This window comes from Amblyraja radiata, chromosome 4, assembly GCF_010909765.2.
Source record: "Amblyraja radiata isolate CabotCenter1 chromosome 4, sAmbRad1.1.pri, whole genome shotgun sequence".
NCBI classification, from domain to species: Eukaryota; Metazoa; Chordata; class Chondrichthyes; order Rajiformes; family Rajidae; genus Amblyraja; species Amblyraja radiata.
Genome location: NC_045959.1, coordinates 55,707,707 through 55,719,783, shown reverse-complemented (window position 1 = coordinate 55,719,783; position 12,077 = coordinate 55,707,707). Strand labels below are relative to the sequence as shown.

The 12,077-nt window shown below is 42.1% G+C and overlaps 1 protein-coding gene across 2 annotated transcripts in view; it reads right to left on the bottom strand.

Moving 5' to 3' along the window:
* trappc8 (trafficking protein particle complex subunit 8) overlaps positions 1-12,077 on the bottom strand; it is a 113,393-nt gene that overhangs the window by 81,741 nt on the left and 19,575 nt on the right. Inside the window, exon 3 of one of the 2 annotated variants that reach the window (XM_033019479.1) lies at positions 4,372-4,455. The exons of the other annotated variant lie outside the window; for it this stretch is intronic. Within the exon in view, the coding sequence (XP_032875370.1) occupies positions 4,372-4,455 (84 nt within the window). The remainder of the gene's footprint in view (positions 1-4,371; positions 4,456-12,077) is intronic. 2 annotated transcript variants of the gene reach the window in all.

The window sequence follows — 12,077 nt, the reverse complement described above, 5'->3', positions numbered from 1 at the left end:
AATTGTAGTAGCATTATGAATTCTGAAGTGTATAGACACATCCTATTTGCTCAAGTTCAAACAAATGCCTCAAAACTCATTAACCAGCGGTTCATTCTACTCAAGACAATGATCCCAAACATACTGCTAAAGCAACAAAGGAATTTTTCAAAGCTAAAAAATTGTAAATTCTTGAGTGGTCAAGTAAATCACCTGATCTGAACCCAATTGAGCAAGTCTTTTATATGCTGAATGTGCTGTAGAAAAACTGAAGCTGACTAGCCCCCAAAACAAGCATAAACTAAATATGGCTGCAATCCAGGCCTCGCAGAGCATCACCAGAGAAGACACCCAGCAACTGGTGATCCCTTGTGCTCCTTTGCAACTGACATTTGTCTGCCCATTTGTCAATCAAATTCACCCATCACTTGGTCCATTTTATTCCACCCCACCTTGTTCTCAGTTTCCTCTCCCCCACTACAATCAGTCCCGACCCGAAGCATCACCGATCTACTCCCTCCACAGATGCTACCTTTACCCACCGAGTTAATCTTTTTGCTCAAGGTTCCATTATCTGCAGTTCCTTGTGTCATTAATTGCTCAAGCTCTGTTCAAAAGTACTGCAGTTGCCAGGAAAAGTGTGGCTATTTGAATGCAAAGCATATGGATTAAATGGAATAGACAATAGAGAAACAAACTGCTTCGCACAGATGGAGAATATCAGTGTTCATACAAGCCTTCTGCCCCTTCATTAAAAACATATCCTCCCTTTTTCCTTTACCCACTCCTTTCAGTCACATAAATGCAACATTGCTGCTTGTTTTAACTATAGCTCTTGTAATAAATTCCACATTTTCATCTCTTCCTAGACATAGAAATATCCCATGAGTACCCTGACATATTAGTAACCATATTTAAACCATAACTCAATTGCAGAGCCCATCAACTATTCAAAATCCATAAATTCATAAATCCATAATCTAATATCAATGTTTGGAACAGATGGACAGTAAAGTGAAGCCAAATTATTTTTAGTTCCATTCCATCTCTCACATACAATGAGAACACCAGCCTGTATAGAACAATACCAGTTACTGAGCTGTTTGCAAACAGGCAGTACAGTGTGTTCCAAGAATAACCATCGAGTTGAAGGTGAAAAATAATCATATCACTATAATTGGACAAAATAGGGTACAGTGCAGACATACAGAGAAGGAGACAAATTCAGAAGTACTCACCAACTTTGTGTTTGTTCCCAGCATAAGATATGCCAATTCAAACTACAAAAAGACCAGCTCCAGATTTCAGTCAGAGCACTGAAAAATAGCTGTCGGCCCAACTCATCCATGCGGATCAATTTGCCTATCTATGCAAATGTGTTTGCACCACACAAGCTCAACTCTTTCCTATCCATGTATCAGCACAAATATCTTTTCAATGTTGTTATTAAAACTGCCTCTGGCACTTCCTCTGGTAGCTTGCGTGATAGATGGACCATCTTCTGGATAAAAGGTTGCCCCTCAGGTTCCTATTAAATCTTTTCCCATTCACCTTAAACCTACACCCTCTGGTTCTCACTGGGAAAAGACCTTGCATTCACCCTATCTATGCCTCTCCACAAGATCGCCCCCTCAGTCTCTGAAAGCAAGGAATGAAGCTCTGATCAGGCTGCAGGGGTTTATCCAGCACTTCCTCCATTGTAATGCAGCCTATCACCAGGACATCCCATTAACATTCCCCAAGTTCCCTCGTATTCAAAGGTAGACACAAAATGCTGGAGTAGTTCAGCGGGACAGGCAGCATCTCTGGAGAGAAGGAATGGGTGATGTTTCGGGTAGAGACCCTTCTTCAAACTGAAAATGGATAGAAGAAATTATTGTAACCAGATCAAATCCTTTTGAATTAGCAAGTTCCAATGATTATGCTGTATTAATAAATGGAGGTAACATTTTTCTTAAATATTGTGAAAAGTAATAAAAGAGTGTCACTTCCTCTATCTCCTTTATTTTATTTTTGAAATTTGGCATTAGGAAGTGGAGATCCCCACTTGCTATGCGCTACAATACTGAGAACTAATTCCTGCACTCTGTGTAAGAAAGAACTGCAGATGAATGAATTGATAAGTTTATTGGCCAAGTATTCACATACAAGGAATTTGCCTTGGTACCCCGTCGCAAGTGACAACATGACATACATGTTGGAAAAATCGAATGAAGACAAAAATGCTGGAGGAACTCAGCGGGTGAGGCAGCATTTATGGAGAGAAGGAATAGGCAACGTTTCGGGTCGAGATCCTTCTTCGAACCGAAGAAGTCCTGCGTGGAGTTTGCAATTTCTCCCTGTGACCACATGCGTTTTCTCCGGGTGCGCCAGCTTCCTCCCACATCTCAAAGATGAGGGGGCTTGTAGGTTAATTGGCCTCTGTAAATTGCCCCTAATGTGTCAGGAGTGCTGAATAAGAAAGAACAAATGTGAATGGCTGACGTTGATATGGTGGCCAAAGGGTATGTTTCCATGTTGCATCTCCAAATATAAAACAAAGCTTTTCAGTATCCCTCAGTGCACATAACGACAATAAACCTAAATCTGTCCATTAGATCCTGAGGCAAAGACTGAACATAATGTGCATTCAAAAGGCATGGGACTTCAATATACAGCTGTGTCAAATTGAAACTCCAAGCATAGACAAAATAGTCCACCGTAAATCTAAAAGCACAACGCAAACATTGGAACAATTATCAATGTAGATAAAATCTATAAAATCTCCAATCTATTGCACACACTAAGCAAATGCCTTCAATGTCAGAGTAGTCTTGAAAGGTGTAATTCCATCCAAATAATTTGAGCTGCAAACATTTTGTGACAATGTACAACCAAACATGACACTCAAGTGGACTCAATGTGCTGGAGTAACTCAGCAAGTCAGGCAGCACCTCTGGAGAACATGGATAGATTGCGTTAGGGATAGGACAGTGGCACAACTTTAGAGTTCCTGCGTTACAGCAGCAGAGACCCAGGGGTTCAATCCTGACCATGGGTGCCATCTGTACAGAGTTCCCACTTTCTCCCTGTGACCACATGGGTTTCTTCCGGGTGCTCCGTTTTCTACCCACAGTCCAAAGATGTGCAGGTTTGTAGGTAAGTTGGCTTCTGTAAATTGTCCCCAGTGTGTAGGATAATGCTATGGTACGGGGAGATCGCTGATGTGCACAGACTCGGTGGGCCAAAGGGCATATTTCCATTCTGTATCTCTGAAAGTCTAAAGTTTAGAGTTGAGACTCTTCTTCAGACATTCTAGTGTCAGTTCTGAGTGAGCGCTGCATCAACAGAAGTGTGTTCTTTCAGATGCGACATTAAACCAAGGTCTCATTGGCCCTCTTCTGCAGATGTAGACAATTTGATTGTTCTTACAAAAGGGACTCTTGGAGATAAACACAGTCTGCTATACTTACCCTTGAACCAAGAACGCAAGAATTAATTAAGACATTAATAGAGCTCCATTTGTGATAGTTTATCGTCAGGAAAGTGTTCAGCGACATCACCTACATAAGACCTGGCATAAACTACAAAAGCAATCTAAGGTGCTTCACAGCAACATCATTGAACATAAATATCAAGCCAAGTAATGACATTAGAGACACAAGAAACTGCAGATGCTGGAATCTTGAGCAAAACAAAGTGCTGAAGGAATTCAGTGAGTCAGGCAATATCTGAGAAGGAAATGTATTGGCGACGATCTGGATCAGGACCCTTCTTCAGATTTTGATTCTGCAGACTCAGAACCTGATATTAGGACTGGTGGCTAAACGACTTGCGAAAACCTGGGGGAGGTGGAGTCAGGCAAGGCGGAATGCGGGAGGGGCGATGCTGCAGGGTCAGATGGAAAGAAAAGGTCTTAGGAGGAGAGAGAAAATGGACCCAGAAGGGTAGGTGGAGAAGATGATAAATGGAAGTACAAGTGTGGACGAGGAACACAAAAGTAATCGGGGCAGTAGTGAAGGAGAGGAGGGTACAATCAGATTGTGAGTAGTCTATTCAATACCCTGCCATAACCAAGTAGAGGAAATGTACTGTTAAATCTGCAAATACTATTATGTTTGTATTGAGTTGGTCTTATTTTCCATCCACTCTTAACTGCTTTGATCTTTGCAACAAATAGCATGCAAACACAGCAAAGAAAACAAGATTTACGCATTTGATCCTTTAATCCTCCTTAGCCATTCAAGATGACGATGACTGCTTCAGCAACTTGTTTGCAATATAAAGGCCAAGAAAAACATCAGCAGTCAGAGGATGGAGAGCTACAAACTAGCAAAGTAATTTTAATGAAAGGAAATGGAAAGGAATGAGAAGATAAGTAGCTGCAAAGCCCACACCAACTTAAAATAATACCTGCATAGAACTTGGACGAACTCAGCTGCGTCAAAGTGTCTTTCCAATTATTGTACCATGGAACACTAGCTTTAACTGAGCGATCTGATGGAAAACAGAAGACGATATTAATGACCCATCATCAGAGTTAAGAACTCATTTAATGTATGGAAAAGTCCAATATCAGGCTTTCTAAAACAACTTGGTGTTTCTAACAGAATTATGCTTGGAAAAACTAATTTTCAACTTCCAAATACATTTACATTCAAACTGTGGCAACCCAACCTAATCCACACAAATGTCCAGCTGATACAACCACCATTACTCTCAAGTGCTGCCTCACCAATTCAGCTTAGTGTCTACTTTGGTGTACTCAAATAGCAATTGACATTAAAAACAAATCACGAAAAAATTAAGGCGATTTTAAAAAGAAATCGGATTTAAAAGCAACAGGTAGGAAGAAATCTTGTAATTAACAACATTTCACAATGCATGTTTAAGCAGGCAGGCACGCTCAGTTGCACTTCGCATCTTCTGATGGTTAAGGTCTTCCTTCGGTGTGTTTTTTTTTTTGAAGTCTTCAGAACTGCATTTGAGTACAAATTTATTAAGGCTTCCATGGTATTGGCTTAATTTTATCCACACACCTCTATTATGTTCATGCCGTGAGGAGCGATAAAATAAATTAATCTGGGACTTAATCAGCCACATGACACCAGTCAAACTAAAAGATAAATCACAACCACAAAAACAACATCAAAAGCCTTCATTGGCTAAGTCATATAAAGGGGAACTATCAACTTTGAATGAAGCCTCACTGCATCTCAAAGAATGAATGGGACAGGCAACCAGAATGTCACATCTGCCCTTGGAGACTGAACTGAGGTATTCTCCAATACAGTCAGCTAATCTACACATTTCACCAATGCAGAAGCGACCATCCTATGACTAAAATAAATCGGAAGTGAAAATGAATTAATTCACCAGGAGAGTGTCAAGGTCCCTGAATGAAGAAAGGGGACAAAATGGCATGTCTTGCCTCTGATGGAATTGCATTGGAAATCACCTCAGGAGGAATGGTTGATGATAGAGACGGAAAAGCAAAAGAGTGAGAGGGAAGATAGAGACAAAAATGGTGGAGTAACTGAGTGGGACAGGCAGCATCTGTAGAGAGAAGGAATAGGTGACGTGGGGGGTGGAGACCCCTCTTCACACAGATGTGAGGGGAGTGTGCGGTGCAGAGATAACAGGTAATGGAGAGAGACACACACGCACACACACGCACACACGCACACACACACACACACTCTCTCTCTCTCTCTCACTGTGTGTGTGGACGAACGAAAGGGGAAGCCTCTGGTGTGGCAATATTATAGATGTAGACATAATGTACGATGAGATATTGCCTGTGGCTACAGGAGTTACGGGCAAGAACAGAAAAATACCACCCTTGCTCTGGGTGGGAGGGCACGAAAACAGAAATGTAGGAAATGGAATGAATAAGATTGAGAACCCGATCAATAATGGTAGACGGAAAGCCAAAGTTGAGAGCATCTCAGGAGTATTGGGTGTGTGAATTCACATCAGAAGAATGGATATGATGGAGCCACAGAAGCTGGAAGTGTGGAATTGAGAGTTTAAGTAAGTAGGGTCGAAGCAGTTGTAGTCAGGTATCAGGGTTCAATCCTGATTACAGGTGCTGTCTGTAAGGAGTTTGCATGTTCTCTGTGACCGTGTGGGTTTTCTCTGGGTGCTCCGGTTTCCTCCCACATCCAAATAAGTACAGGCTTGAAGGTTAATTGGCTTCTGAAAATTGTCTCAAGTGTGTAGGAATGCTCTCGTGCACAGGCTGATCGCTGGTCGGCACAGACCCGTTGGGTAGAAAGATCTGTTTCCGTGCTGTATCTCTAAAGTATAAGGTCATGGGAACAGCACAGGAACAGGCTCTTCAACCTACAATATCTGTGCCGAACACAATGCCAAGATCAACCCTTATTGGCCTGCACATAATCCATATCCCTCCATTACGTATATATCCATGTGCCTATCTAAATGTCATCCCTACTTTCATTCCTTGGCCTCAGAATGTTCAAAATTCTAATGTTAGCTTGAGGAATAGCACTTCATCTTCTGAATAGGCGCCTTACTGCCATTGGGACTCAACTAACCAATTCCATTGAAAGCACAAACTTCTGTAATATGAACTTAACCCTCATTACTCAATTGTTTCCTGACCCCGAGTACATGTAGTCTGCAATATTGCCCGCCTCTGTGGCACAAATATGTCAATTAATAAATTGGGGAACATTATTTGCAATACCTGGGCCAAGTTGGTGATAACATGATTTTGCTCATGAATCACTTGTTACTTTGTAAATTGACAAGCAGAAAAATTACGGTATTGGATTTAAACAGTACTGTTTCCATGTAACCGCCAAGCAGTAATCTGACACCACTGTTCCAAGAACAGTCTAAATGTCAGTTTCACCACGGTTGGCTATTGAAATTGACATGCGATCTCTTCTATTGACACTTGTGCAATGATACTCTATTCAACAAAGTAACAGAACATTGAGTATTTTCAACTTACAGTAAAAATACATGTATTACTATCTTTAGTTTTTGAAAATTCAAAGGGAAAAATAACATTTAAAACTCCTCCAGACAAATTAGCCACAATTAACAAGCCTTACTGCGGGTCGAAAAGTCTCGAGCCCTAAGCCCTCCGTTGACATGATTGCCTTTATAACACTATTTTCCATGACAAAAGGTTTCTTAGCAACCATTACATTACCGAACTACCTGTACTCCAGCAACTGTAGTGTTTTGTACCTCAGTTCCAGCATTTTCTTTACACTGTACTCATTCATTTAAAACTACTCCAGACAAATAAGCCACAATTAACAAGCCTTCATCTGTCTACCGCAACCAATGGCATCCACCTTTTGTAGACTCTCTTGGTCACCAGCCTATCACATACGATCCTCTTGTTCTCTCCCTGCCCCCACCTCCTTTGAAACTTTAGACAACCAAGGTGAAATTCAATTACCAGGCTCAAACTCATGAATGGTTTAATAGACTGAATGAGGAAAAACAGATTCCAGTGACAGAGGCATTGATAACCAAAGGTAAACAGAAGAGCAAAGAATGGCACTGAGTAACTTTTATTTTAGACACTTTTAAGTTTGAGTTTAGTTTAAGTCCAAGTTCAGTTATTGTTATTGTTAATAATGAAAAGTTTTTGTTGTATGCTAACCAGTCAGCGGTAAGACAAAACATGATTACAATCAAGTCAGTGTACAGATACAGGATAAGTGCAATAATGTGAATAATGTTTTGTGCAAGATAAAGCCAGTAAAGTCCGATCAAAGATAGTCCGAAGGTCTCCAATGAGTTAGATAGTAGTTCAGTACTGTTCTCTAGTTGTTGGTAGTTCAGTTCAGTTTATTGTTACGTGTCCCAAAGTTCAGTGAAAATCTTTCATTGCGTGCTAACCAGTCAGTGGAAAGACAAGACATGATTACAATTGAGCCATTCACAGTGTACAAATATATAATGTTTAGTGCAAGTTAAAGCCAGTAAAGTACGATCAAAGATAGTCCAAGGGTCATCAATGAGGTAGATTGTTGTTCATGACTGCTCTCTAATTGTGGTAGGATACGTTCCGTTGCCTGATACCATTGGGAATGTGTAAGAAGGAACTGTTGATGCTGGTTTAAACCGAAGATGGACACAAGAAGGGTCTCGACCCAAAACGTCACCTATTCCTTTTCTCCAGGGATGCTGTCTGACAGCTGGGGATGCTTCGGTTGCCTGATAACAGCTGGGAAGAAACTGCACCTGAATCTGGAGGTGTGCGTTTTTACACTTCTATACTTTACTATGATGACCTACAATGCATTGCCTAAAGACTGGTGAAAGTTTGAAAGGTAACTCAGTGGGGAATTGGATAAATATTTGAAGGGCAAAAACTGGAAGGCTACAAGGAAAGATCAAGGAAGTGGGACTAGATGTATATCTTGCACAATGTACTCAACACATTGCCCTGGATTACTCACATTTTATTTGAAGGTCTTCCAGATTCAAGTTTTTCACAAGCAATCCAGCTCAAATAATAGTCATAGAAGTCACAGGCCCTCAGGATGTCAACCAAGATACCCCCTTCTATACCAGTCCCAACTGCTAGCATTTGGCACATATCCCCCTAAACCTTTCCTATCCATCCACCTGTCCAAAGTGACACAAATCTGTGGAATTCTCTGCCACAGAAGGTAGTTGAGGCCAGTTCATTGGGTACGATATCATCTATATTTAAGAGGGAGTTAGATGTGGCCCTTGTGGCTAAAGGGATCAGGGGGTATGGAGAGAAGGCAGGTATGGGATACTGAGTTGGATGATCAGCCATGATCATATCAAATGGCGGTGCAGGCTCGAAGGGCCTAATGGTCTACTCCTGCACCTATTTTCTATGTTTCTATGTTTCTAACACACACACATGGGCAGACCTGCTGCCCCTGCAATCGGTAGGATTCGAACCAGCGCAGGGAAACACCAATGGATTTTTAGTTCCACACCTTAACCGCTCAAAACCACAGCCTGAAAATTCCTCCTCCAAATGGCATACGATCATTGCGATAGTGTCATCTTGATGAGATTCTGCATTGCAGCATGTGACGTGTTCTTACAAAGGTGCTTGGGGATTTGATGCTGAATGAGATTTTCTCAAGGCAAAGCTCCTGTCCAATACTTCTAACAACCGTCCAGACATTCTGATGTTTAATGCTGCTCTCGCATGTTACGTAATTTTCCTCAAAAATTGTGAAAACGGAAGTGAAATAAGCATGTATCAGAATGCCAATGAGGAAGCTTTGTGTTAAATGATAAACAGTTTGCATTCATACAACAAAAACCTGCTTACACTGCCCTCCATAATGTTTGGGACAAAGACCCATCGTTTATTTATTTGCCTCTGTACTCCACAATTTGAGATTTGTAATAGAAAAAAACTCACATTTGGTTAAAGTGCACATTGTCAGATGTTAATAAAGGCCATTTTTATACATTTAAACAAACATAATCATAATCATACTTTATCAGCCAAGTATGTTTTGCAACATATGAGGAATTTGATTTGCCATAGTCATCATACCAATAAAAAGCAACAGAATACACAAAATACATTTTAACATAAACATCCACCACAGTGACTCCTCCACATTTCTCACTGTGATGGAAGACGCAAAAAAGTTCAATCTCTCCCTTCTTTGTCCTCCAGCGGTTGGGGGCCTCTAACCTTCCATTGACAGGACGATCTTACTCCCGTAGCCGGCGGTGGGACTCCTCGTCGAGGCGATCAAGCTCCTGCATCAGGGGGGAATCTCAGCTCTTCCATGCTGGGCGATCTACCCCGGGTCGGCGCTCGTCGAAAGTCGTGCCGCTTTCGGAGCTTCCCAGTTCTTTGATGTTAAAGTCTGCAGGCCGCAGTTGGAGCGTCGATCCCAGGCAAGGAATCAGCTCCGATGGTAAGTTCACACCCCGCGGCGGGGCTGAAAGTCAGTCCCGAGCAAGAACTCCAGCTTCACGATGTTAGGCCGCAGAGCAACCGAAGATACAATATCCGGAAAACAATCGCATCTCTGGCAAGGTAAGAGATTGAAAGAAAGTTTTCCTCGACACCCCCCCCCCCCCCCCCCTTTCCCACCCACATAAAACAAACCAGAGAACATTAACACATACTTTTTAAACACACTAAAAATAACAAAAAGTTGAAAAGGACAGACTGTAGGCGAGGCTGCCATCGAAGCGCCACTCAGTGGTTTCACCATGTAGAAATTACAGCAGTATTTATACATAGTCCCGTCCCCCCCCCCCCCCCTTCAGGGCACCATAATGTTTGGGACACCCCAATGTCATGCAAATGAAAGTAGTCATGTTTTGTATTGTGTTGCATATCCTTTGCATGCAATGACTGCCTGAAGTCTGCGATTCATGGACATCATCAGTTGCTGGGTATCTTCTCTGGTGATGCTCTGCCAGACCTGTATTGCAGCCATCTTTAGCTTATGCTTGTTTTGGGGGCTAGTCCCCTTCAGTTTTCTCATCAGCTCAATTGGGTTCAGAACGAGTGATTGACTAGGCCACTCAAGAATTGACCATTTTTTTAGAAACAAAGAAAATAGGTGCAGGAGGAGGCCATTTGGCCCTTCGAGCCAGCACCGCCATTGATTGCGATTATGGCTGATCATCCACAATCCGTAACCCGTGCCTGCCTTCTCCCCATATCCCTTGATTCCGCTAGCCCTTGGAGCTCTATCTAACTCTCTTTTAAATTCATCCAGTGAATTGGCCTCTACTGCCTTCTGTAGCAGAGGATTTCACAAATTCACAACTCTCTGGGTGAAAAAGTTTTTCTCATCTTAGTTTTAAATGGCCTCCCCTATTTTCTTAGACTGACACCTGGTTCTGGACTCCCAAAACATTGGGAACATTTTTCCTGCATCTAGCTTCTCCAGTCCTTTTATAATTTTATATGTTTCTCTAACATACCCTCTCATCCTTCTAAATTCCAGTGAATACAAGCCCAGTCATTCCAATCTTTCCTCATATGACAGTCCCGCCATCCCGGGAATTAACCTTGTGAACCTACGCTGCCCTGTCTCAATAGCAAGGATGTCCTTCCTCAAATTAGGAGACCAAAATTGCACATAATACTCCAGATGTGGTCTCACCAGGGCCCTGTACAACTGCAGAAGGACCTCTTTACTCCTATACTCAAATCATCTCATTATGAAGGACAACATGCCATTAGCTTTCTTCATTGCCTGCTGTACCTGCATGTTTACTTTCAGTGACTGGTGTACAAGGAGACCCAGGTCTCGCTGCACTTCCCTTTTTCCTAACCTGACCCATTGAGAAAATAATCAGCCTCCTTGTTCTTGCCGCCAAAGTGCATAATCTCACATTTATCTACATCATACTGCATCTGCCATGAATCTGCCCACTCACTCAACCTGTCCAAGTCACCCTGCAACCTCCTAGCATCCTCTTTGCAGTTCACACTGCCACCCAGCTTTTTGTCATCTACAAATTTGTTGGTGTTACTTTTAATCCCATCATCTAAATCATTAATATATATTGTAAAGTTGCGGCCCCAGCAACGAGCCTTGCGGCACTCCATTTGCCACTGCCTGCCATTCTGACAGGGACCCGTTTATTCCTACTTTTTGTTTCCCATCTTGCTGGAGAATGAACTGCCGGCCAATGAGTTTTGAGGCATTTGTTTAAACTTGAGCAGATAAGATGTGTCTATGCACTTCTGAATTAATTATGCTACTACCATCAGCAGTTGTATCATCAATGAAGATAAATGAGCCAGTCATACATGCCCAGGCCATAACACCCCCACCACCGTGTTTCACAGATGAGGTGGTATGCTTTGGATCTTGGGCAGTTGCTTCTCTCCTCCACACTTTGCTCTTGCCATCACTCTGATATAAATTAATCTTCATCTCATCTGTCTACAAGACTTTTTTCCAGAACTGTGATTTCTCTTTTAAGTACTTCTTGACAAACTGTAACCGGCCATCCTACTTTTGCGGCTAACCGATGGTTTGCAGTGTAGCCTGTGTATTTCTGTTCATGAAGTATTCTGCGGACAGCGGTCATTGACAATTCCACACCTAACTCCTGAAGAGTGTTTCTGATCTGTCGGACAGGTGTGTGGGAGG